Source organism: Aethalodelphis obliquidens, unplaced genomic scaffold (assembly GCF_003676395.1).
Source record: "Aethalodelphis obliquidens isolate GAN/ISIS:26980383/991018 unplaced genomic scaffold, ASM367639v1 scaffold52, whole genome shotgun sequence".
NCBI classification, from domain to species: Eukaryota; Metazoa; Chordata; class Mammalia; order Artiodactyla; family Delphinidae; genus Aethalodelphis; species Aethalodelphis obliquidens.
The window spans coordinates 5,912,959-5,939,915 of NW_020837996.1; the positions used below are offsets into that span (position 1 = coordinate 5,912,959).

Consider the following 26,957-nt stretch of genomic DNA (forward strand, 5'->3'; position numbering starts at 1 on the left):
CCTGAGAAGGGGACCACACGGGCAAGAGCAAGTTTGGGGTGGAGGGAGATGACAGTGTCCATGTTGGACATGCCTGTGGGATGCCCATGGGGGGATAAGTTTCACAATTACGTTTCTACTGTTCCCTTTTTCGGCCCAAGATTGATTTTATAGCAGACCCTATTCATCCCCATCTGTACACACCTGATGGTCAGTGCACCCCAGGGGTGCCACACACAGCCACACCCCTGTGCCTCCCTCTCCTTCCCCAGGTGACACACTTCTACTGCCCCGGTGCCAGGAAATAAACACTCGCCAGCAGCAACCCTCAACTACTAACCGAATCGGTCTGTGAACACCCAACTCCCTCGCTTTCCTCCCGGGATGATTCTGAGGGTGTGTTTTGCACTGTCCCCCATAGCTGCCCCGCAGGACTGAGCTCCAGATGCCCCCGAATGTGGCCTCCTAAATAAACCTCTCATAGTGGAACCCTTATTTCAAGGTCTGCTTCCAGGGGAAGCCAACTAAGACAACTAGGAGACGTTTATTTAACCAAATGTTATTGGACGCCTTTTGTATACCAGGCATTGAGATAAGCCAGAGGCCCTCAGGCCCTGGGTCTCGCCCTCTCTCTTCCGCCTCCTCCTCACCATGGAAACCTTCAACCCGTTTCACCTCCATTCTAGCCTACACATCAATTCCAGAGTCACCGTCAGGACACAGTTCTCATCACAGCCCTTTCCAGCTTAAAAACCCACAATGGCTTTTCTCATGACCAAAAAGCAAGCTTCAAGCTCCCTAAATGGCCCTTGCGGAGCCCTTGACCAAGCCAGAGCAGCGCTCCCAGCAGACTTGGCTGTGATTCCTCCTCTTCCCTGTGTATACTGGGACCCAGCCTTCCCAGAGCACTGGGATGGGCATACGCCGGGGTGAAGAGCATGGGCTTTGGAGCCAGAAGCCTGGCTCTGCTAGCCAGTGTCAATACCAGTGTGACCTTGGGCGGGTTATTTCACCACCCTGGGCCTTAGTTACCGCGTCTGTGAATGGCATAGCAGTGCCTACTCTACGGAGCCACTGTGAGGATTAGATGACATAATGCATATAAGGCACATAGAACAGTGGCTGGGCACGCCGTCAGGGCTAGAATTATTGGCAGTTTGGGAGAGCACACAGCAGCTGCCTGTGTCGTGCCCTGCTTGGATGATATCCCCCGTTTGGTCCATTTAAGAAACCCCTTCCAGACCCCACTCAAGTATTAACTTCTCAGTGCAGTTTTCCCTTACCAGCAATTCACACCCAGCCTAAGAAGTAATTGCCTTCCATTTTTCAGTTCCATGGTATTTTACATCTATTTTTTGTACTAACACTGTATTATGGTTAACTGAGCATGTATGTGTGTGTGTGTGTGTGTGTGTGTGTGTGTGTGTGTGTGTGTTGAGTCTTTTCAGAGCAGCCCATGCCATTCATTCCACTGCTTTAAGGCAACAGCCGAAGATGTTAGCCACTGGATATCTGAAGGAAGTGTTTTCTAGGAAGAGGAAAGCAAGAAAAGGCTCAAGGGAGGGTGTACCCTGACGTGGCCCAGGCGTGGCAGGGAGGCCACGTGGCTGGAGCAGAGTGAGCACGTGGGAGAGTGGAGGGGTCGAGACTGAGGGGTCAAGCGGGGGGAGGTGGACAGAGCATGTGTGGATGGTGGCCCATTACAAGGACATTCACTTTCGCTCTGAGTGATGTGGGAGCCATTGGAGGGTTTGAGCAAAGGAATGCCTTGATTAATGAGGGTTTTGGAAGGATCGCTCTAGCTGCTAGTGGAGAATAGCGTGTCAGGGAGCTGGGGTAGAACCGGGAGACTACTGCAAATCTGAATGCACTTCCTCCTCTGTATTTGTCAGTTTTCCCTTCTGTCCTAACAACCCTAGCATCTCAGTGGCTTGCCAAAAATAAACATTTATTTTCCTCACTGATGGGTCATGGTTTGGCCGGCTTTGGCTGATTGCAGCTGAGCTGAGCTGAGCTCAGCAGGGCTTGGATTCGGGCTGTAGATGGGGTTCAGGGTCTTTCCTGTGACTTCTCCTTCTCCTTGGCTTGGTGGCTCCCAGAGGCACATTTTTCTCATGGCAGATGGAAGAAGAGATGAGGTCCAGCCAGGTCACAGAAGCACATTTAAAGCCTCTGCTCACATCACACCCACCGACCTTCTGTTGGCCAAATCAATGTACACAGCCAAGCCCGACATTAGGGGGTCAAGGAAGTATACGCTGCCCACTTGAATGGGAGATCCTGCGAAGACACATGGCCAGAGCCTGGGATGGATGATTCTATAGTGCAGCAGGAGAGAAGAAATTAGAAACAGTAAACCAATTTACCACATCCTCTCTATTGCAATTACCCTCATCCAGTGTCGCCAAGTGTTGCCCGTCATCTTTCTGTTTCTTTCATCCATTCCTAACTCTGGTCCCCTTCGACTCACATACTGCCTCACACAATGGTCTCCTTCATAGAATCTCCCCTGATCAACTCTTGTTTCTCCCCGACAACGCATCCTGCATGCCTCCGCCTGAGTTTTCCTCCTACAATGTTTCTTTCTTCACACTGATCCCGCTTGAGAAACTTCAGTGACCAGCCGTTTAGCAACACAGGGTTCCTCAAGTGTCAGTAATTTCTGTACCCTCTTCATGGTGTTGGTCAATCTGTAGAACACCTGTATTTTTTTTTTAATGTGGACCATTTTAAAAGTCTTTATTGAATTTGTTACAATATTGCTTCTGTTGTATGGTTTGGTTTTTTGGCGGCAAGGCATTTGGGATGTTAGCACCCCAGCCAGGGATCAAACCTGCACCCCCTGCATTGGAAGGTGAAGTCTTAACCACCAGACCACCAGGGACGTCTCCACCTGTATTATTATTATTTAATATTTTCTTTCATTTAACTTTAAGTCAACTTACGTTTTTTTTTCTTAGCCTCGTGTTAAATCATAGTGACCACGAGAAAACTACAGTTTTCTAAAAATATAAAAATACATTGTGATTAAAATAAACCTGCTTGTGCGTTTACCCTCTGAAGTCACTAGAAGTATGATGATTGCTTTCAGGGACGCACTTGCCTCCTACACAACTTCATCCCACCTGTCTAACCTTCACTCTCATCTTTGCATATTTCTGTTGCTGGGGTCATCATGGTCTCTTCCTTGTCTGTGCACCTGTCACAGAAGAGTGTTAACCCTTAGCCTTGGTCAGACTGCCCTCGGAGCCTGGAAGACCCTACCTCTTTCTCTCTGCCTGTCTATCCTTCAAGATTCGTGCCTCTTCTATGAACCCCCTTCCCCCTAGTTAGCTGGCTCTCACTTCCTGCTTTGCTTACAGTCTAGGCCCATCACCCAGAGTCCCAGCTCAGGCTTTTCTCATCGTTTCACGTGTACCGATCTCACCAGCTTGGCTCACAAGTGCCCCAAGCCTCGCATGGCTTGTGCCTGCCCAGTCTCTTTCCATCCAGCCCTCAGGGATTCTTCATCCTTCACTCTGCATATTGAAACAGGTGCTGTTTCCGTGGTGCCCCATCGCAGTCTTTGACTGTTTCCTCTCGGCGCTTTCTCTGTCTTTCATCCCCTGGTTCATTCCTCCTTCTCTTTTGAGATGCTAATCAAATATTGCCTCCTCTGTGAAGCCACAAAGTCTCCTCCCACAACTTGCTGTATGTCCTTCTCTCTCAGCGTATGTCACATGTGCCCGTGGTCACCAGGGTACTTATCTCCCTTCCCCACTAGACTGACTGTAAGCTCCTTAAGGAGTGGATCTGTGTCCCAGAGCATGACATAGAATAGGCACTTAGTAAACGTTGAATTTCACAATCAATTTAAATTTGAATTAAAGTGACTTGAACTTTGCTGTTTCAACGGGACTAGGCATTCTTTGAAGGCAGAGATCTTGTCTTCTCTCTTTTTCCTCCCCCATGTTTCTTGCCCCAGGTAGGCAAACAGTAGGTGCTTATTAAGTCTGCAGCAAGATGAGTTTTGTAGGAAACACAGGAGGTGGCTATGGCTGACAATGAAAATTGGTGCCAATTAAGATAGCTTAGCAATTCTAAGCTCTTTTAGGCCTAAGCTGATTTTGAACACCAAATGCATCATGATTTTGATAACTGAAGGCAAATGGGGCCGTGTTGGAGCCCTTTGCCTTTGCTCATGATTGAAAGGAAAGATGCAATTCATGTTAGGTACCTAGTCCTGTCTATTCTATATCAGCTCTGCATCTGGAGATGGTGTTAAATTCTTTTCAGGATGGAACTGGTATTGTGTGTGCGTGCGTGTGTGTGTGTGCGTGTGTGTGTGTGCGTGTGTGTGCGCGTGTGTGCGTGTGTGTGTGTGTGTAAAACAGAGAAAAAGAGAGATAGCAGTCCAGATGCCAACACACCTGGAATCTATTTGTGAGGATCACTGGTTCAGTCCACAGCTTGGACCATTCATTTATTTCTCACTAAGTGAACATCTGGGATTCAGTTTGAGACACCATCAAGTTTGGATGGGATCTCAAAGCCGTGGTTGGGATGAGGGACTGCTCGCCCGAGGTGGGAGTGAAAGAGGTGAGCAGGGGCTCTTAAACTATTCTGCAGACTTCAGTTCAAATGCAATAGCCAGAGGGTTGAGAAACCCTTCCCAGGCTGGAAAAGCATTAAAAAAAAAAGTGGGGATGGGGTGGGGGGAGGATAACCAAAGGAGATTCAGTCAGATCAAAGCAATAATGCAATCTGAAAAGTGTCCCCTTTCTCCTTTTACCCTGTTCCCTCTCCACCCCATAGTGCTAAAAATGTCCAGGTATCTTCCTTTACTAGGAAAAAAAAAAAAAGAAGAAAAAAAAATTGGACCTTGACCAGAAAGGAAATGCTATGAGAAAGTAAAATTCTAATTAGTTATAGATGAGAATTGGTCACAGATAATTACTCGACATTCCTTGGCTCATGCCTGGGAGGGCTTAAAAGATCTTTTTTTTGTTGCTAGATATGTAGACATGTATCTAGATAACTAGATAAACACAGAGAGAAGCTCACCGTCATTAACAGATCTTGCAGAGCGCAAGTGTTTAGAACAGAAATGAAAGGGAAATTTGTCATTCACAAGCCAGGAATGTTTGAATCGTTCACTGTCAGGCCTCTTTTTTCTGTTTTTCTTTCCTTTTTTCTTTTTTTTTTACCTCGAACTTTCTCAAAACCAAAGTTCAGTGAGTTCAGACAGGATCATTTTAAACAGTACCCTGCCAGAAAATTTGTGCTGAGTTGCACCTGCCCTTAGTGACATCTACCGACCAGAGTATTTCTCCTTCAGTTTGCATCTGTCATTTTCCTACCAGTGGGTTGAAGAGGCTGGAGACCCAGATGAAGGGCCTAGAATAACCCAGAGAGAACATGGAGAATCTGTGGCGAGTTGTGCTCATGCCATCCTATTTAGAACCAGCTTTGCTGCATTGGTTTGAGGATTTTTAGGGGAAATCCCATAGCTACCTAAAGTATTTTTCTCTTAATTCCTAGTAGAAATGACTCAACGTTAACTCAAGGCTGCTCAAGGCATGCTTAATGTCTTGGAGGAGCATGTTTTTAGAGAACAACACTAACTTCTAAGGAATTCTCAATCCCCCTTCCCTACCCAACACAGCTCTCCCATATTTATTCCCAGGCAGCACAGACAAGAGAGAGTTAGCCTTTGGGGGCCTTCTGCCTTTTGTTTCAGCACCTTTGTTTTACTAATATAGAAACCTCACTCTGATGCCCCACCTGGCGTAGGGCCCCTTACCCTTACTCTGGCTTCACTTGGTTCTGAAACTGCCCCTGCTTGCCCCTCACCCCACTGTACAGTTCAGATGGCGGAGGCCTCCGGCTCCGTATTCTCAGGCCCCTCTTTCAAGCACTGTGGCAAAAGTGTTTAATTTATGCTGTTGTGATTGCAACCCTCCTGTTACCCGGTTGCACCACTCTGGAAGGTCTCTAACAGGCTACTCAGGTTTTAATAGCCAGAAGTGAAGTAGCCAGTAGGGGGTTTGCGGCAGTTGCGTAGCAACTTTATAGTCCTTTAAGTTTTCCACCAGTTTGACCATCTTCGTCTCCTTTGCTCCTCTAATTCCGTGAAGTAGGTATCACTCACTCATTCGTTCATCCATTCAACCAACCAACTAAACAACTAGCAAATATTTATTGAGCACCTCTTAGTTGCTAGAAACTATTCTAAGCTCTGAGTTGCAGTGAAAAAAAAGAGACAAAGACCCTCTTCTCAGGATACTTCATCTTAGAATGGATATTCTAATCGAGATCATTATCCCATTTTCACATGAAGAAACCAAGAAAAAGAGAGAGGTTAAACCCTAAAGGACACACAGCTTATTTAGAGCTGGATTTAGAATCTAAGTATCCTAACCAGCTTCCAGAATAAGAATAGAATAAGGATCTTAGGACTCATCTCATCCAACCAACTGATTCTGTTGATACAGAAAACCAAGCCACAGAGAGGGGCTGTGGTTCACACAGTCACACAGCTTTGGGGGGCAGAGCTAGGACCATAGCTCAGCTTCCCAAGTCCCAGCCCCGGAGCCCTGTCCATGAGTGCATGGACCCTACAGTGGCCTAAGATTCACTGGATCTGCCATCTTGTCACTGTCACTCTGTCTTAGTCCATTCAGGCTGCTATAACAAAGCACCACAGACCGGGTAGCTTATTAGCAAGAGAGATTTGTTTCTTACGGTTCTGGAGGCTGGAAGCCTGAGATCGTGGTCATGCTCTGGTTCTTCCGGGTTGCAGATGGCCAACATCTTGCTGTGTCCTCACGTGGTAGAAGGGGCAAGGGATCTCTCTGGAGCCTCTTTCATAAATGCACTAATCCCATTCATGAAGCCTCTGCCCTCATATCCTAATCAGCTCTCCAAGGCCCCACCTCCTAATGCCATCATCTTGGGGGTTAGGATCTCAGCATATGAATTTGGGTGAGAGGAGGACACCAACATTGAGACCATAGTGACCTCCCTTACATCCTTAACCAACAGATCTCCTGACTCATTTTCCTAAGTACTATAAGCACATTCCCTCAACTGCCTTACCCAGTCCTGCCTTCCACAGACTTTTAGTACCAGACCTGCCATACACTGTCCCCTAACCTCCACCTTCCCTGTTCTTGCCACAGATGACCTGTCTTTGGCCCTGTCAGAGGCCACTGCCATCACTTGTGCACTGGAATCTCCTCCGTCACCTATTCAGGAGCCTCACTCTAAAAATTGTCCCCTCATCCCCTGCATCATTGATTTACCAGATCAGTCTCATCAGCATAGGAGCATGTTGCAATTTGCCCCATCCTAAAAAATAAAAACAAACCTTTCTTCACCCCATTTCCCCTGCTAACTATCAACCCATTTTCTGTTCGCCTTGGTAGCGAAATCCCTCCAAATTATTATTTTCCCTTGACTTTGGTCCACCCACTCTTTCTTGAACCACTCCAGTTAATAGTTGATGCCTAACTCTCTACCAAGCTGTTCTTTCTAAGTCACCATGTTGCTCAGTTCAGTGTTGTCCTCATCTTTCTCTACCTCGTGGCTGCATTTGACCAACCAGTCCCTCCCTCCCCTTCTCCCTCCTTGGAACCCCATTTTCACTTGGCTTCCACAATCCTACCTTCTCTTGCTTCTCCTCCTACCACACTCTACCATTTCCTCCTCCCTCTGGTCTCTAATGGATGGTGCAGCCCAGGACTCAGTCCTAAATCCTCTTCCCTTCTTTTCTTCGTTTCTCATGGTGGCTGTGGTTCCTGTATTTAAATACCATCTACATCTCCATTTTGGTCTTATCCCTGAAGCCCAGATTTGCATATCCAGTTGTCTATTGGGTGTCTCCACATGGATATTTATGGGCATATCAAATTTAACATGACCAATCTGGCCCCTCGCCAAACGTGCTCTGCCCACAGTAGTCTTCCTCCAGCTCAGATAACAACAGATCCACACTTTCAGATGCACACGCCAAAACCTCAGCATCATCCTTCATTCTCCTCTCTCAAGCTTTACCTCCAATCCATCAGCAAATCCTGTCTACTCCACCTTCAAAATATTTTCATCTTCACACCTCTGCAGCTACCACCTTGGTAGCAGGGTAAAGAGAGTTCCCAGAGAAGGAAGGAACATGTGCAGAAACCCTGAGGCAGGGGAAGATGCAGGACTGGAGTATCTCTGAAGGGATAAAGGCATGATTCTTGAGTCTGGGGAGTCGCCTGCCCTATTGGCCCCGTTATGAAATAGGGTTGAAGCGATCGCTATGGGGATCTGAATTTTGGCCACTGCCAGACCGTCTGGCTGTCTGGAATGGATCTGGCCAGCTCTAAGGGATATACGTGATTCTGTTAATTGCATCTGCGTTACGTCTGCAATGTATGTTGTGTGTGTGTTCATACGCATGCGTTAAGTATGCATTTTTTCCCACTCCAGACATCTTTTCCTGGACTCTGAGCCATCAGTGTACTAATGTAGTTCCATGTCCAATCTGCTGGGGGATCCCCAGAAACCCCTGCTCATGACTTTAGGCCTAGATGAAGCAGTCTTTTTGTTCACAGACCTTTGGGGTTCTTTGCGTTGTTCTAGGCAAACATGGGCTTTATGGGTTGGTCACCATGGAACAAGATGACCCTCCGAGCCCTTGGCTCCTTCTCTGCAGAGCCAGGACTCCTGCCCTTCTTCCCCCCACCCTCTTTTCTCCTCCTGAAATCAGGGTCTTCTGGAGACAGGGTTATTTTTGGGCACATGGCAGCAGCTGGGACAGGGGTCAAAGGCAAGGCAGGCTCAGGCCACCGACGTGCTCTGCTTTATCCCTAACAACCGTGTAATTGGAGGAAAATTGGCCCAATGTGAGGTGCTGGAAAGTTCAAAAAGGGTTGTTTCAGGGTCTTTGTGCCTGTTTTCTTTTCATGCTGGAGTGTTGAGTTGGAGCCCAGCAAGATGCTGGGCAAGCCCCAGAGCTCTCTAGAACTGGACAGTTATCTCGGGACAGAGTCACCTACCGGGGCAGGCAGGGGCTCAGGATGCCCTTGGGGAACATCTGAATAAACAGACCTTTTAGGTCTGAGAGGAGAAGGATAAATGCTCTTAAGAGATGGCTCAGGATTCCTGCCCCCTGGCCTGGGGGCAGTGATTTCCTGGGACCCTCAGAGCCTTCTTCAGAAACCAGAGGGGCAGGATCATTAAACAGGCTTTGAACAGTAAGGCCAAGGAAGCACAGGGTCAGTTTTCTAGTCTGCTTTGACTCAGTTTCTCCAACTATAAAATGAATAAATACTCTTATTACTGCCTCCCTCCTAGGACTGTTGGGAGGCCTCCTGGTCAACCAAGCACCAAAGGGTTAAGGAAGCAGAATGGTGAAGCGGTTCAAAGTTCAGGTTTCAGTGTCAAAGAGACTTCTGTCCAAACCTTATTTATCAGCTGCGTGACTTTAGACAGGTTTCATAACCTCTCTGAGCCTCAGTTTCCTTGTGTAACATAATGACATTAGCAATGTTGCTTTAAGGATGAGATGAGATAATGGATATAAAGCACCTCCCACAGCAGTTAGCCCACTGTAAGTGCCTTGCTTTGATAGAAAAAAAAGGAAGGAAGGAAGAACAACAAGATCAAAGAGATCATTTTTATTGCTTTGATTCTAAAGCAAGTTGGTTATTATGATAGTTCTCGCCAAATATTCAGGTGTCCCTGTAGATTTCCCAGCTTCCTTTGCAGTTAGGTTTGGCCATGTGACTAGTTCTGGCCAGTAGACTGAGAGTAGATATGATATGAGTCATTGTAACGTCAAGGAAATTAAGAGCCGGTGTGGCTCCTCCCTCCCTCTCATCCCCAACACACTGACCTTGGGGGCCACATGTCCTCTAGGGCAGCGCTCCCCAACCTTGTTGGCACCAGGGACCGGTTTCATGGAAGGCAGTTTTTCCACGGACGTTGGGGAGGGGGAGGATGGTTCGGGCGCTAATGCGAACGATGGGGAGCAAAAGGGAGCAGCAGATGAAGCTTCGCTGGCTCACCTGCTGCTCACCTCCTGCTCTGCAGCCCGGTTCCTAACAGGCTGTGGACCGGTACTGGTCCACGGCCCGGGGGTTGGGGACCCCTGCTCTATGGCATCTTAGAGATAGAGCCAAGCCTTTATGTGAGTGTGGAGTCTGTGTCCACTGTGTTAACCCAGTGAGATTTCGGAGTTCCTTTGTTACTGCTAATAGCCTTGCTGACCGATACAGTCATCTATGAAGGAGAAATACATCTCCCCTGTTCCTGACCTCCTGGGGCATCTAGGGATGATGATAATGATAATAACAGTGGCTGTAACAGCTACCATTTATCAAGCCTTTGAGAAATACTGCAAAGCCCATCGCAGATGTTAAACTATTCAGGTATCTCACGAGGTTCATGTTTTGCTATTACATAATAATTGTGTTCCTAAAGTAAACTTTATTTTTTTAAAGGGTTCTCTTAAAAATTTCAATGAGGAAAAAATACTGCTTAGGGCAAGAGTTTTAGACTATGACAACAAAGTTATTTCTCTTACAGAAATGTCAAAAGTAAAGGGTTTTAATTGCTATTAGGACATTCTGAAGTTACAAACTACAAATAACAGATTTTCAAAACTGACATAAGCCAACCTAAAGGTCATTGAGCAAATGCTGAATTCCATGGAAGACAAGATTCAGGTCAGCTTGCTTCCAGACCATCAAAATAAATTGTGGCTTTGTCCAGAAGTGCTAGTAAAAAGGAAGCCCCATTAGATCTCAATAAAGCTGCTACCCTCCCCCGCCCCTGCAAAAAAAAAAAAAAAAAAAAAAAAAAACCCCTAAGAATACATTATTAAAAAAAAAAGGAAATCCCAATGGCAAAGAACAGACAGTCACCCATTAAAGTGGCCCATGGGTGTTGAAGCTGGAGGCCAATAGGCTTTCCTCTGATCCACGCAGGGATCCTTTCTGATAATGAGAGTGGTGTAGACCAACAAGGAGCACGAATTGAGTTCCTTGCTGAACTGATCAGGTTACATCCAATTTGCATTATGAAAATTTGCATAGCAGGAAAAAGCCTGAATCTGATTTGTCCGGCAGATGAGGAAACCAAGAAAATATGAGGCCATCAGTGGCTACAGTGAGCAACTACGGAAACAGCCCCTATTCAAGGTTCTCTGCTTTTTTGACTGCTCAACTCAGAGTTCCCCTGATGTATAGTGACATCTGCACATCCTCATGAATGAGGGTGCCACCTCTGAGCTGGGATTCGAGGCCTCTGAGTTCGGTTCTGTCCTTCTCTTGGGGTCTGCCAGGATGTCTTGGGCCTGTCCATCCCTCCACTTGGGGAAGGCCTGGAGCTTCCGCTCTGAATAGCAAAGCCGCTTTGGTCCTTGTTGGTGTTTCTGAAAATACCAGTAGACCTGGAAGGTGTCCAGGCTGCCTAGGAAAGTGCCTGGAGAAGGGGATTCACTTGATTTCATTACTAAAGCAAACAGTCCTGGTGACCTTTGGGAATTAGCATATTTTGAGTTCCTCCCTCCCTCAGGCCTTCGCTGGGCAGCTGAACATTCCACACCTCCCTGAGAAAGGGGAAGCACTTTGAGTGGGTGCTGGGGCCTGTTGCTGACTAAGCATGCCTCCTTCCAGCCTGGAGGCCTCTCACCCGTCCTGCACTGACTGAGGGGATGAACTGGCCCCGTCCTTTCTTGCCTTGCTTCGCAGTAGGTCAGTAGTGAGGCAGGTGGGTCTGGAAGCCGAGTCTTCAAGAAGATTCTGGAGGATGTAGACAGATTCAAGCAACTGGGCCCTCTGGGAGTTCTGTTCATCTGCAAATAGGATGGCTCCCCTCACCCAGGGGAGGAAGGCTATTGCTTTTTCAGGCTCCCCTCATTGGCCATTCCCACTTTATGATTTACTCATGAAATTCAACAGGCCCTTACTGAAGGCCCTCTTGCATGCCTGGGGCTGTGTCAGCTCACAATGGGTCACTGAGTAGATATTAGACCTGTTTCCCACTCTCAAGGACCTTCAGAACTTAACAGAAAGACGAGACCCACTTGTGAGGTAATAAATCACAACAGTCTGTAATGAGGGCTAATTAAATACCATCATTATCCATGGTAGTTAAGAGCCCAGGTTTGGCATTAGGTGTCTGGGTTCAAATCCCAGCACCATCATTTTGGTTGAGTTTGACTTTGGGCAAGTGCCTTAACCTTCTTAGGCCTCTGTTTCCTTATTATAGGTTGACCAAGGGTACTAGCCTCAAGCACTTCTGTGGGGAATTACATGAGCTGGCACACATGAAGCGCCTTGTACAGTGCCTGACTCATGGTCTTAGGGTTATTACCAGCTACTGCTACTAGTTGTCAAAATATGTTTGAGGGACCCCAGTAGTTTAGAAATCCTGAATCTAAACACACCCCCTTCTGCATAATGGTCCTCTCGTCTTTATTTCTTTCAGCACTGATTGGTCATTTTGACTGACCAGTTACCCAAGCTGGAGCCCCTGGGGCCTTCATAAGCATCTAACCACAAAACCCTGTTGATTAGACCTCACATCTATGTCCTCCACTCCAATATGACTCTTACCCTTAACTGGGTCCTCACACAGCCACACTGATTACTCAGGAGCCCTCTTAACTGCTAGCCTTGCTTTTGATTTCCCCCTCTTCCGAACAAGCCTTACTACTACTCAGGAGAACTTGTTAAAATCCCAAACAGATGATCATTTCCTTCTCAGACTCTTTCTGCGGCTCCCTCTCAATAAACAGCCAAGCCCAAATCCTTGATCATGACCCGCAAGGGCCCTCATTGATATGACCCCTGCCTACCTCTAGAGCTTCATCGCTTGTGATTCTCAAGTCACCTCCAAGTCCCAGCAATGCAGCCCTGTACCCCAAATTCTCCTCCGTCTCCTGGTCCTCCATGACCATGCACATACACCTCTCGAAGTCTAGAACCCTTTGTCCCTATCTCCCGAAGAGTCAAAATTATGCTTAAGAAAACAAAAACGAAAACCCTCCAAACCACTTTCTTTGGGAAGCCTTCCTTTCCCAGGTCTGGGTTAGCTGCCCCTCCTCTGTGCTCCCACAGTAGCTTTGCTTACAAGATCATGCTGCAGATTTTTGTTTTCGTGTCTGTCTCCTTCACTAGCATCTGACCTTCTTCGTCTACATCTTATTCATGCAGGTGCGGGAAGGGACTGTATCTTATTCATCTTTGGATGTTCATATTGAAAAATGACTAGGAAGATGGATGGATGGATGGATAAATGGACAGATGGGTGGATGGATGGATAGGTGAACGGTTGGATAGAATAGTGGATGGATGGATGGGTGGACGGACGGACGGACGGATGGACAGACAGATGGGTAGAGGGTGGATTTATGAATGGATAATGGATAGATACATGAAGGAATTCAATAAAGTGGCGAAAACCTCTAAGTAGGTCTCGCGGCCATCAGTGGTACTGCAGAGACAAGGCTCTCTTTCTTGTAGCTTCCCAGTTCAGGCCGAAAGGCAGAATGACCTTGCAACTAGCAGCCAGTGGGTTTTTTTTTGATCTGGATTCTCCCCACTGTTCCAGCAGGAAGGCTGAGAAGGAGTGTTGATCCTAGAGGGAGAGAGGACACCCAGGTGGGCTTTATCCCATCATGGACCCAGCCTATAGCCTTTCTGCCGACCTCCTCAGGTCTGCCCTCTTACGGGTCCCATTCAGTCCTTTTCTTCATCCAGGCATCATGGATTTATTCCCAGCTTGAACCACGGCAGATTTCCGCCTCTGATTCCAGGGTGACAGAGCAGCAGATGGCGTGAGTACGGAGGATGCCTTGACCAGTAGCCGCTGTGTGCGGCCCAGCGCTTACCCGTCCCTCTCAGGAGAACAGCACGTTTCACTCTGTTCGTTTTCCTGTTCAGGAGCTGCTCTTAGAGCAGCCACGTGAGAAGTTCACCTTACGCAGCTTGGAGCCTTTCTTAGCTCTTCGAGGAAGACCTTGCAGGCCGACTTGGTTCACTAAATAAACACAAATAAATCCTGGAATGGAATGAACTAGAAATGAAATGTCGTGTCGAGCTCCTCTTGATACAGAGACCCAGCATGCGGCCCGCCCAAGCCGAAGTGGAAAGACCTGAGGCTTTTGGGAGAAGAGCCCAGCTCAGCCACCCTGGAATCCTCATTCAGGGTTTATGAAGCAGCAGGCAGCACACAACTGACTAAATATGGTTGTGTTTTTATTTTTGTCCAGCCACAAATACCGGCAAAGAACTGAAAACGATTCCTTCCCTTCCTGGAGCCTCGGAGCCAAGCTGGTTTTATTTTTAGCTTCAACTCTGGTTTTGAGCTTTTAGGACACTCAATACCCTCCCCACTGCGGGCAGCAGTGGGCCGATTTCAGGACTTTTGCCTAAACTGGAGCGTTGGTTGTCTGAGTGTAACTCTCACCAGGCTCTGTGCAGCTGTGGCAATAGAGGGTGGTTCCAGACAGACCCACCTGGAGACCCACTTCTACTCTTGGGGACTCCAAGAGCATCCTTTTTAGGGAGGGTAATGTACTCAGGGTGGATGGTTGCCTGGGCTGGGGCAGCGGAGGTGGCAACCCTGGATGAAAGGAAGCAGAGGCAAAAAGAAGACTAGGGAGGGGAGGAAAGAAGGGGAAGGCAGCTGTCACAGACTGAAAGCCTTCGAGGAACACAGTGGTTCAGAACCAGGCTCTGGAGGCAGACCCCCTGGGTCTACATCCTGCCTCCGCCACATCCTGTCACAGTGGCCTTGCAGAACGGGCTCAACCGCTCCAGGCTTCGCTGTCTTTATCTGTGAGGTGCGGGTAATTATGACACCAGCCTCTGAGCTGCGCTGCCTGAGATCCTACCCCTCTAGCACGTGGCGTAGTGCCTGACACGCATTTGTGCCGCAACTCGTTTCAGTTATTATTGCCATGCTCTCATTGCAGTGCTAGACACTTATGCATACAGTGTGTCATTAAAACTTACTGTAACTCACTGAGTAGGGTTATTAGGCAGATGGAAAACGGAGGCTCAAGGAGCTGGGTAACTTCCCCGAGGTCCCATGGCGAGAGCATGATAGAGCCAGACCTGAACCCAGCGTGACCAACCCCAAAGTCATAGCACCACGCCTTCTCTGGGACCAGTGCTTCCCCGTGTTAGAAAGGGGCTTATCGCTGGCTCTATGAGAACTGCTCTAGACAAGGAGCTAGACTCCCCCTCCTCTCCTCTGGGCTCCCCCCTTTCTTCCCACTTTGGTGACAGGAACACACAAAGAGCAGATACTGGGAGTGATCAAAAGAGCACTGGTCAAATCCACAGAGACAGAAAACAGAATGGTGGCTGCCAGGGACGAGGGGAGGGGCCCTGGGGTGGTGTTGTTTAATGGGTACAGCATTTCAGATTTGCAGGATGAAAAAGCTCTGGACATCTGCTGCACAGCAGTGAGAATATACTTAACACTACAGAACTGGACGCTTAAAAATGGTGAAGATGGTCAATTTTATGTTAGGGCTTTCGTTTTAACCACAATTAAACAAACGAAAACAAAACAAAACAAAAAAGAGCACAGGGAGTCAGGTCGCCGTTTCGGTGGGGCAGGGCATTTGAGCTTATCTTGTCCAACTTGCCAGCCTTTTCTCAGGCTTCCTTCCAGTCAGGAGTGTCACCAACAGCTCCGCTGGTCCACCCCTGCCCCGCACCACGTGGACCCTGTCAGGGCTGAGCTGCACACTTCTGACTTGAGGTGGTGAATGCTCCTCTCACATGCTCTGCCCTTTCAAACTTCCTTCTAGTCCCCTATCCCTCTGAAGTTTTTGTCCTTCAACCTGGAACGAAAAGGGGAAAATAGCAATCCCCCCGACCCCCAGCGGATCATGTCTGCATGATGTGGTGGACGAAGTGTGGGCTTTGGGGACAGAAGCTGGGAAGAAGCTCACCTTTTCTTCTCTTCAGTTCGCTTAGCTCTAAGATGGGATAATACGTTTTTTCCACGTAGCCAAATGTGCACAATTTAAGCGGAGAAGTTCAGCCGGGCTGTAAACTGCTCTTTTGCACAGGGAGATTCTGAAGAGTGAGATTCTGAGGATTCTGGGGACAGGAGATTCGGGGACACTGGTTTGGGCTTCCCTGATTAGGCTGCGTAAAGATGCTTGGACAGAGAGGCCTGGGAATGAGCACGGGGCAGGCTTTCCCTCTTGGCCTCACACTCCCGGGAGAGCAGGCTTCGTGGAGACCACAGTGACTTACGGTCCCTCAGAAACTCAGATGGCCTTCTTTTCTGTGGGCATCAGCATGGACCGTTCTCAGGAGAGAGTCTGGCTCTGCTGCCACCACCCAACGTGGGACACCCCTCCTGGACTGAGTTTGCCTCCGGGTCTACACACCTAGACCGTGATCCCTGACCCAGGGCCAACTTTGCCATCTAAGCACAGCGGGGACAGTACCCAGGGCCGACAGTACTTTTTAGGGACCTATGAAAATGGTTTAATTTCTTTTAAAATTAGAGGAAAGGAATGAGTGTTCAGGTCAAAGTAAATGTTATATAATATTAATATATTTGTTTTTATACCAACACAGTTATAAAATACAATATTTAATTTTTTTAAATAGGGGAAGGGGCCCACAAAGGCAAAAATGCCCAGGGTCCATGGCAGTCATAACGCAGCCCAGCTCTGGTCTGAAAAGCCAGGCTGGCAGGGACTACATTTGGCCCTTTAACCCCTGGTGATCTGCCCCACCCTCTTCTCTGTTCCTATGACGACTGCTATCTGTCCCACCTGTCCTCACCACTTAGGATCTGGAATATTCTCTCTGGTATTTTGTTTATTTTTAGAGACCCATTTCACATGCCCATTCCATCACCTGGCAATAGCTAGCTACCGCAGGCACATGTTGAGAAAAGTTCAAAAGCCTGTCTGAGGTTCGTGGGAAAGAATGTCCTGATCAGTTAGTGATGCCTCTCCGAGGCTCGTGAAGGGGGGTGTGGCAGCAAGCGTGTTGTGTTCCTGCTTCTGACTGACCTTTGCCTTTTTATCGCCAACTTGACTCCCAGCTCCGCGCGTTAAGAGTGTGCCTTACACGTGCTGAGCATCCCACGTTGAAAGATCTAGAAGCCTCTTAATACCTGTTGATCGATTGGCCGAAGGGGTGTCTGTAAATACTCTTGATCCCGTTTCATGTCCCCTTGACATCTTTTCATTCTTTTTTCCCCCTTCAGGCGCCTGAACAAGAATAAACTCCAGGTCCTCCCGGAACTGCTTTTCCAGAGCAACCCGAAGCTCACCAGACTGTGAGTAGAATGGAGTTGTGTTCCCCACCTGGTGTCTTGCCCGGCTTTGCTGACGCCGAGGATGCGGTTGCCTTAGCGTGGGGAGCCCTGAGCCGTGTGGACCTTGGCAGTGAGTCCGCGCACGTGGGCGCTTGGAGCCAGGCTTCAGCGTGCTGGGTCCTCACACTCCCCTCCAGCCCGCCTTTCTTGCGTCCGTCCTTCCCAGATCATCCGCTTAAGTGGCCGGTGAGGGCTGTGGACCTGTGGTAGTGCATCTCTCCTTTGCAAGGAGAAACTCTTCCTTTTAACTTGGGTCTGAATTAACCTCAGGGAAATGCCCTGAGGGTAGGCTTGGAGGTGAATTGATTCACACAAGACTGCCAGTGGTCTCGGAGGAGGGCAGTGGTTTGGGTTAAGCATTTCAACCTCACCTCCTTGCTGGCTAGAAGGATTCCTGCCCTTTGCCTGCTTCCAACCGCTGCCAGTCCGGGAACCCTGGGTCTGGAGATCTGTGATTTTGTGGGAAAAGAAAGAAACACTTTGAATTTTGCTTTATCTTCAGAATGGTCCAGGGTATGATGGGGGGTGGGGGGAGACTTGCAGATTCTCTGTGTGTTTATTCAGCATGAGAGTTTGGATACTGAAGAGCTGGAGATGCACGTCGCGATGGAGATTGTGATTCGTAGATTGGGGTTATTAGACAAGTGCTAATTACTGACAGTGAACAACTCCATGACTTCGAACCTGAAAGTCCTACCGGCAGTAACTAGTGTACGTTATGGGGTGAATTGGTCGCCCAAGGCTTGACTTTCCGGCTGGAGCAACAAGTGTCCGACTGCTTAGCAGTCAGGCAGGGAGATGTACGGCCTGGCTGGGAGGACTCTGACCTTTACTGGGGAGGCTGCAAAGTGGTAGCCACCCTTCTCATTTCCAACGGCCGTGTTTAATACCTCCGTATGCAGTCCGCCGATGCATGGAGATAAATTGGGAAATACGAAACGCATGTTTGCATGTGCACTTAAGAATGAGTTCTGAATTAGGAATCTGTATCTCTCTCTGTACACACACACAGAGACTATATACATAAATGTGCTTTCAAGGACACTTGGCTGCAACAAGAACGGACTGGGGTTGGCTGGGGTGTCAAGGGTACCGCGGCCTTGCTTGCCTTCTCTGGGGGACACCTGTACTTCGTCACGGTCTCCCCTCTTGCTGGCCCTCCCTTTCTCTTGCCCAGTCCACCCGGCTGACTGTGCTAAATGAGGGGAAGAGCATACCTCCCTTTCCACTCTTCGGCTCTGAATCCACCTTGATGGACGTGAGGGTTCATGAGGTGCTGTTGCTGGCCCGAATGAGCAACAGCAACTGGGCAGATGGGGAAACCACTCTGGTTTTTAACTTCCTCTTCCCTTTACAGTTCTTTCCTTAAATGCTCACCTAATAGCCATCTCTCCACCCAGCACTACCTTGTGCTTTTCAACCTGCTTTTAACTAAATAACGCAGACTGTATGCTGTTCTTCTGGAATCTCAGCGTCACTTTCGAGGCAAGTAAAAGGTGCTTATGGGACTGGGGCTGCTGGGCAGCTTTGAGCGGGTAGGTCTGAGAGTTCCAGTTGCTGCAGGAGGTCAGGGGGGCTGATTCTTGCTCCCCATGGCCATCAGGTGAGGCCCATTTCAGGCGGGGCTGGTCTTGATCCAGGCAGAGGAGGAGTTTCCGGCCGTGATAACAGGCCTCTGCCATGCTGGGGGCCAGGCCCAGGCAGGTAGCACAGGGGCATGGGAAAGTCCAGTGTCCTAAAGGCCACTTTCTAACTGAAAGAGGTCGGGAGAGCCACTTTCCCTTCTGTGCCTCAATGTCTTCATCAGTAAACGGGAGATGCCTCATCTTCCCTTCTACCCACCTCACCAAGGAGCTGTCCGTGTATCCGATGAGATTATGGTGGGCATGCATTTTCTAGGGTTTAAAGTGCTGTGTGAGTGCAATTAGCAAGATAGCTATTGTTACTCCTACAATTCCCATCTTCACAACTTGTTTCTAATCTCCTTTCCCTGGGAGACATGAAGAAACCAGGAGCTGCCGTGGGCCCTGAGATCTGTTACACGGAGCTTTTGTCCTCAGGCCAGAGAGCTGCAGCTGGGAAGGCAGGGAGGACGTTTGGCTCATTTTGGTTTCTGTCCCTCTCCAGGTCCCCAGCCAGGCCCAATGTGACACATAGGCACTCGGGAATGGGTGGATGAATAAATGAATGATACAGGCCTCAGGGTATGAACCGTGTTCTGAGGGAACTTTGAATCTTTTATCCACCATTCCTTCATTCACTCATTCGTTTGTTTGTTCATTTGTTCATTCAATAAGCTTTTCCCAGGTGCTTGTTCCAGCCTGGCCTCTGTGCTGGGTGTTAAACTGCAGATATGAAGTTTGCCCAGTTCTCTGTGTGCCCCGTCACGACACATTCTGAACGGCCGCCAAAGAGCTAAGAGCTAAATACATATTTTTGTTCATTGAAGCAGCTCTGTTAACCCAGGTTTGGGCTATAATCAGCAATCCCTTTTTCTCCCTGGGCTTGATCTTTGATTTTTCTTAATGACCCTATTGTGTCTTTGTCTCATTTTGTCAGCCACTCCAGGGCCTTTTTGGAAGTAAGCAGGGTGCAAATTAGAAATCAATAAATGTGCAATCATGAGTGTGTATACATATGCCACTGGCTCTGTTTTAAAAGAGCACCGCATCTCAATAGATGCAGTGAGCCGTTTTCCAGGGAATGCTAAATGGGGCTGCTGGGTGGCCGTCTCCTCCACAGTCGGCCATGTGGTTTAAACAGCAATTCTGACGCACCTTTTCTTATTAGATCTATAGACAAAGACTGCTTAATAGTCAATGATTATCTGAAAAATACCTTTTGGAAAGGCTATGGTCGTATAATAAGACATGTAGTGATGGGAAAGGGAAACAATATTTATTGAGAACCTATTATATATATATGATGATAATATTATCACTAACTAGTAAGTGGCAGAAATGTGACAAATTAGTTTAACTCAGAGGGGAAATATGTTAGTTAATGTGCATGGGAAGGCCAGTGGTAGTTATGTTGGCTTTAGGAACAGCTGGATCCAGGAGCAGGGCAGTGTCATCGGGACTTCATCTCACTCCCCCCAGCCCTAGGAAGAGAGCACAGGATGGCAGGCAAAAGCAGAAGACTCTGAGGGCAGTAACCTAGCAACCAGGGTGGAGAGGGTGTCCTCGACAACAGTCCTGCAGGAAAGAACTGAGGGTCAGTTGCTTACCTTGGTCGCACGTCCAGCTCTGAGCAGATGCTGTTGCTGGTGAGGTGGTGTCCTCTGATTGACCAGGTTTGGGCCATGCGTCCATCACAGTTGTTTGCAGATGAGGGTGTGCGGGGCCTGGGAATGGGTTTCCCAAAAGGAAGAGTAATTCTGTTATCAGAGGACAGGGGAAGACATACTAGACTTGAACACGGCAGACATCTACAAGTTTATTGAGCATCTAGTCTGTTCAGTTCCCTGTGCTTTCATTGAGTGGTTTGGATCCTCACAATAACACTTCAAGATAATAACAATAGCAAACACATTGAGTGTTGGGTGCTCTTCTGAGCACTTTACATAGAACTTGTTGGATATGCCTAATGATGCTATGCGGTAGGAACTATGAGTACTATTCTGTGGATGTGAAACTGAGGCTCAAAGAGGTCAAAGAACTTGCCCAGCATCATACAGTTACTCAGTGACAGAACCGGGAATCGAATGTGGGTAATCTGACTCCGAAGCCTGTGCTTTTGTTCTACTACAGTTAACTCCCTGCCTCAATACTCCCATTTTACAGATGAAGAAACTAAGGCCCAGAGTTTAAATTACTTGTCCGTACCCGTATTTCTAAGCAGCAGCACGGGGCACTCTGCCTCAATACTCAGATTTAGCCTTCACACCAATCCTGCAAAGAGAATCATTATTAAATCTACTTCTACCTCCACTCGCCGCCACTAGAGAAAGCCCTTGCGCAGCAGCGAAGACCCAACGCAGCCAAAAATAAATAAATAAAATAAGTAAATTTATTTTTTTTAAAAAATCTACTTCTAAAGCTTAGAAGTGTTATCTGACTTACCCATAGCTGTATAACCAGAATACAACGGAATGGGGAAAGAAATGCACGAGTGTTGCTGCAAAGTACCTCTGTTTTCTACCATGCCACGCTGCTGTGCTAACTATTGCGGAGAGCCGAAGTCATGCTAAAAAGGATTGGTGATGGACCTGTCATACATCCAAGTGCTCTGCCAGGCCTTGGCTGGTTACCCCGTCCCACCCCCCTTAGACGCAGCACCATCTGATTCATTGGTGCATGTGTATAGTAGTGATGTATCTACCCTCTTACTCTGTCCTTTAGCGCATAGAGCACGAGCCGTAGAATCCTAGAGCTCAGAAGTGCCCTGAGGCTTAGGTAATACCACTGTGGTCTGTAAAACACCCAGCAAGGTCTCGATCCTGCTTTGGGCACTCAATAAATATTAGCTCACTCCTGTCCTGATGTATATTATAAGATTTTCAAGGATCAGGCCTGGACTTCTGCTCTTTCCAGGTTTCCTATCACTCGTGACTGAGCACAGTAGATGGCAGTAAAGTGAAAAGGGTAAGGGGCTGCCAGTTACTTGCTGTGAGACCACGGGCAAATTACTTAACCTCTCTGGGTCTCAGGTTCTTCATCAGTAAAGTAGACAATAATAGAACCTACTTCTCCAGGTTGTTGTGAGGTAAATGGAAATAGCCCAGGGACAACCTTTAGCGTTGACTATAGCCCATAGTAAAGTGCTCAGTGAAAGATGGCTATGGTTAACTTTTGCTGGCTGACTGATAGGAATGGTGCATATGCTGGGGCTCTGGCATCTCTGGTGTAAACATTTCAGCACCTCTCAAAGAGTTCAGTCTCCCAAATAAATGAGGGTTGAGGGAGGACTGCACCGGGAGTGGGAAGACCCTGATCCTCATACTGGCTCTGCCACCCACAAGCTATGTGACCTTAGGCATGTTACTTCATCTCTCTGGGCCTCATCTAGAGAGGCTGAGATGAAGCGTGGTCTGTTACGTGGTCTGTAAGTTATTAATTTCTCCTTTTTGGCCTCTCCTTCAAGCTTTCTCTTTTACCCACACGTGGGGGAAGGAGGGAAGGATTTCTGGTGATTTGGAAGTTAAGTGGTTAATGTTGCCAGAAATTCCTTAGAAGAAGCAAAAGACAAGATGAAAACAGTAATTAAAAGCTGTCTGCCTTGCACCAGATTAGGGAGCTTTGAAGGGGATGAGAGGCACACAGTGGTTCACAACTGTTGTTTTTAAAAATTTGACTTTGCCGTGTGAGGATGAGCAGACCACTGGGGTCCTTCTGCTCCACATCTCCTGGATTCATGTCCAAAGAGTCCGTTACATATTTGGTAGTGGTTTAAAGCCTGTTGCTGAAGAAGCAGTTGTGCTAGCAGCAGGACGGAGGCCCCCAATTATTCTTCACACAGTCCCTCGAGGTATTTGGCAGATTTAAAACATGCCACTGGGGTTAAACCGCTGTCGCTCACTTGGGTCAGTGGAGTTGCAAGAGACTTGGGAAGTTAATCCCCAGGCAGCTGAAAACAACATGAAATGTGACCAGCCAACTTAGCCCCAAGTCACTGGGGCTGCTGTCCTGGTGGGGCCGCTTCCCTCCCAAAGAGTTGTGAGACCTCAGTTTCCAAGGAACTTACTTGCAATGAGTGGACCATCCCCAGAACTCTCATTTCTGCTACCTTGTACCTCTCCTTCGTATTTAGCATTTTCTGCCCTTATCACCAGCCATGTGCCTCCATGCCCTGTGTCCCCAAACAAGCCAGAAGCTGCATTCAGCAAGGTGATCTAATGTTTCTTTGAAGTAACCCAATATTAGAGCAAAGAGCAGGGGCTTTGGAACTGTCCAGACCTGGGTTTGGATCCTACCGTCTGGTGACTGACGCTGGGCAAGTGACTCAGCTTTCTCAGTCTCTGGTTGGTTAGCAGTGCAATAGGGATAATCATCATAGTTCCTGTCGTAGTTTGCTAGGGCTGTGATAAAGAAGTACCTCAGAGGCCACAACAGTGAGAGGCCCGCGTACCGCAAAAAAAAAAAAAGTACCTCAGACCGGATGGCTTAAACAACAGAAATTTGTTTCCTCACAGTCTGTGGCCCAGAAGTTTCAGACCAAGGTTCTGGCAGGTTTGATTTCCTGAGGGCTGTCTCCTTGTCTTGCAGATTGATGGTCTTCTTGCTGCCCCTTAACATGGTTGTCCCTCTGTTCACGCTCACCTCTAGTGTCCTGTCCTCTTCTCATAAGGACACCAGTCATGTTGGCTTAGGCCCCACCCTAATGGCCACATTTAACTTAGTCACCTCTTTAAAACCCAATCTCCAAATACAGTTACATTCTGAAGGATGGGGGCAAGGGCCTCGTAATGTGTACGAATGAACACATTAGCATATGATAGTTCCCAAGTGTGCATTGCATATTTACCGTGGGTCAAGTGCTCTGCGAACTGCTTTTAGATAGATTCTCTTCCTCAATCTCAGGCTTGGGAGGTTAGATACTACATTAGCCCCATTTTACAGATAAACACACCGAGTCCTGGAGATTTAGACAGCTTGCCCAAGGTCATAGAGCCAGTCACTGACAGAGCTAAACTTTAAACCCAGGCTTGCCTGACTACAGAGCCCACATCCTTACCACAATTTCCATACTTATGAGAAGTCAGTAACTAAAGGGCCAGCACCCCCTCGTAGAAGCTCAGTTAGTGCTCTAGTTCCTTTATCTCTTTGAAGCCCTAAATGAGACCAGATCTGTTGAATGGCTGGAACCCTGTACCTCTAGGTCGTACCTTCTGCTACTCGGAGCTCCTTTTGTACCCACCTCAGTCTTCCAATTCTGCACTAACCTTTAACACACAACTACATGCAACATGTGTCTCCATAAAACTCTGTACTGATGTGAAACGATGCTCTAAAGGTGAAAAATCAGTGAAGAAAACAAAAACCATACTATTCAGTTTTCCAGCAGAGTCATCCGATGTGGTGAAATGATCATAGGACGATGGGAAAACCAATCCATCGGGACGATAGGGGCTTCAGAGACCGCCTGCCTGCTTGCCTACCTGGAGCTGGATCTCAGAGACCTGTCCCCGCCTCTGGTGTGGGCTGGCCCAGCCTTCAGAGGCCAGGGGACGGATGGTGAGACCAGCCTCACTATCGCAGGCGTGGGGCCGCTTTTTCCAGGGGCATGGCTGCCTAAAGCTCATGGAAAAAGTCCCTGCAGACTGGAGCTCCATTTCCTTCTCCAACACTTCCCCAATCACCGAGCACTGTGGTTAGGCCAGCCTTCCGTTTGCTTTATGGCAGGCTTCGTCACCTGCATGCTTCGTCATGTGCTTGAAGACGGGTTTAGCTTTAATCTGTGTGTGGACAGATAATGGATTACAGTGGGTGCCCTGTCACTCTTGGGATTTCTGTTTTGTGTGAGTTGCACTCTCTGTAGTACCTGAAGCTGGAGCGAAGAAAGAAGGCAGGCAGGGAAGGTTTCTGTTCTTCTCTCCTCCACTGAGCCTTTATCCAGCTGAGCACAGAAGCCTGTTGCCTTATTCACAGAGTTGATTATAAGGCTAATACTTTGAATTGCCTTATGGACTCATACTATAGAATTTCAGAACTAGGAATAAAAGTGATCTGGGCCAGTGTTTTTCAACCTTTACTGTGCATCTGAACACCTGGGAATCTGGTTAAAATGTGGACTCTGGTTCTGCAGGTCTGGGGTGGGACCTAAGAGTCTGCATTTCTACAGGACCACACTTCGCAGAGCGAGGATCCAGACTACAGTGGTTCTCAGACTTAGCATATAGAAAAACTAATCCCTTGAGGTTCTAATGAAAATGCTGATTCCCAGACTATGTCCCGAAGGACTCTAGTTTCATTAGATCTGGAACGGATGTAGGGATTTGACTCTGTAAGTAGGCACCCTAGGTGATTTGGGTGTATGTCACCCATGGGGCATATTTTGGGAAACACTGATCTAGTACAACCCCTGTTATTTTATAGATTTGGGATCAGAGGAGGAACCAAACATTTCATGAGCACCTACTGTGTGCTGCACACCTTATGCATTTGCCATCTTCTTTGGTCCTCCTTCAAGGTAGGTATGTTTATGCCCACTACACAGAAGATGAAACTGAGGGTGGAGGAGTTTTAACTAACTCACCAGGAATAAACCCAGGTCTTTCTGACCCCCAATTCTGTATATTTTTCTGCTTTATAATGTGCTGCTTGTGCTGAAATACATCTTGAAAAAGAAGGTTGGGCAGACGGGAGAATAAGAGAAAAATCATGGACCTCTATAGCTTTCAAGGTTCAGTATTTGTACTTTTATGCTCATGTGAGTGTATATGAACATATGCTCATATCTGAGATCTAGGATATTAAGACTTGAAACAATAAAAGAGAAAAATTTTTAGACTTAAATGCATGTTTGCAAGTGGACTTTTCTAAGTTCCCTACAATTTAGCAAAGGTAGAGTGAGGTTTTACATCTTCAAATTCTTTAGCCCTTCGGGCCAGCAGCAGAATTTTCTAAAGTGATCAGGCAATACTTGTACTTGAGAACATTCTGCCAGCTTGGAAAGTTTTTCTTTTTTCTTTTTTAAGAAAGAAAGAAAACCAGGCTGTGACTTTACAATGCTTTGGAATTACAGAATATGCTTGTAATTTTTACAATTCTGCACAGACTTCTTTGCCACATCTGGTTGATATTACTGGCAGGGATATATGGGGGAATAAACCATGGGCTGGAATGTGAAACATCCCACAAAATGAGTTTCTTATAGGTTGCTGTATAAAACATTTTGAGTCTCCCTCTCTTTGGACGGGTGGCTTAAGTGATTTCATGGATTTAGTATTTTCTTTGGTTTGAAGGTAAGGGTTTTTGCTGGTCTACTTGGTGGGGATTCTAGGATGGTTTTCTGAGGATGTATGGAAAGGGTTAACGTTTGAGAGTCAGGCCGTGGATCAGGGTGGAAAAAGCCACGCTTTGCAGGAAGTCAGACCAACGTTTGGCGAAAAACACTGGACACTAGTGATGATGGTGCAGCCCGGGTGCCAACTGAATTGCTACAGAAAAAGGAAAAATGTAGGGAGAAAGGGTTATCTGTGTAAGGGCTTCAGGAGACCTCCTGAATCTGAGCTCAGCTGGTTGATGAAACAGCTGATGGCAAGAAGAACTCAAGTTCTTGCAAAGCCAAAAGCCTTGGTACATCTGTGCATTCTCTGTCCTGGATATGAAAACCGTGAGTTGGGAAAATGGAAAAATAAAACAAACACCCAGGCTGTTACCTGGCATGTGGTCAATTCCCTACTGGGGGCATTCTTGCCCAATTCCCAGGTGGAGAACCGTGTGACCAGGGGCAATTCAAGCATCCGTTGAACACCTACTGCGTGAGTGTGTCACTGCCATATGCTGGTTATTGGGATGCTGAGTCCAGAACACAGACGTGTCTAATCTCAGCCCAGAGGGTGTGGGTGTGGGCTTCTCGCCACCTGGCTCCTTCTCACACTTCCTTGTCCGGGACCCACCTGCAGAGTTGGAACCTTTCTGCAGAAGAGCATGTGCTGCTCTCAGCAGCCTGTGGCATGCGGTGGAGTTGGCCAGCCTCGGCCGGGC

General features: G+C 47.7%; 1 protein-coding gene across 1 annotated transcript in view; it reads left to right on the forward strand.

Moving 5' to 3' along the window:
• The window catches only part of SLIT3 (slit guidance ligand 3), a 609,330-nt gene that overhangs the window by 85,731 nt on the left and 496,642 nt on the right, over nucleotides 1-26,957 (forward strand). The window contains exon 4 of the mRNA XM_027084345.1: nucleotides 17,197-17,268. Within this exon, the coding sequence (XP_026940146.1) occupies nucleotides 17,197-17,268 (72 nt within the window). The remainder of the gene's footprint in view (nucleotides 1-17,196; nucleotides 17,269-26,957) is intronic.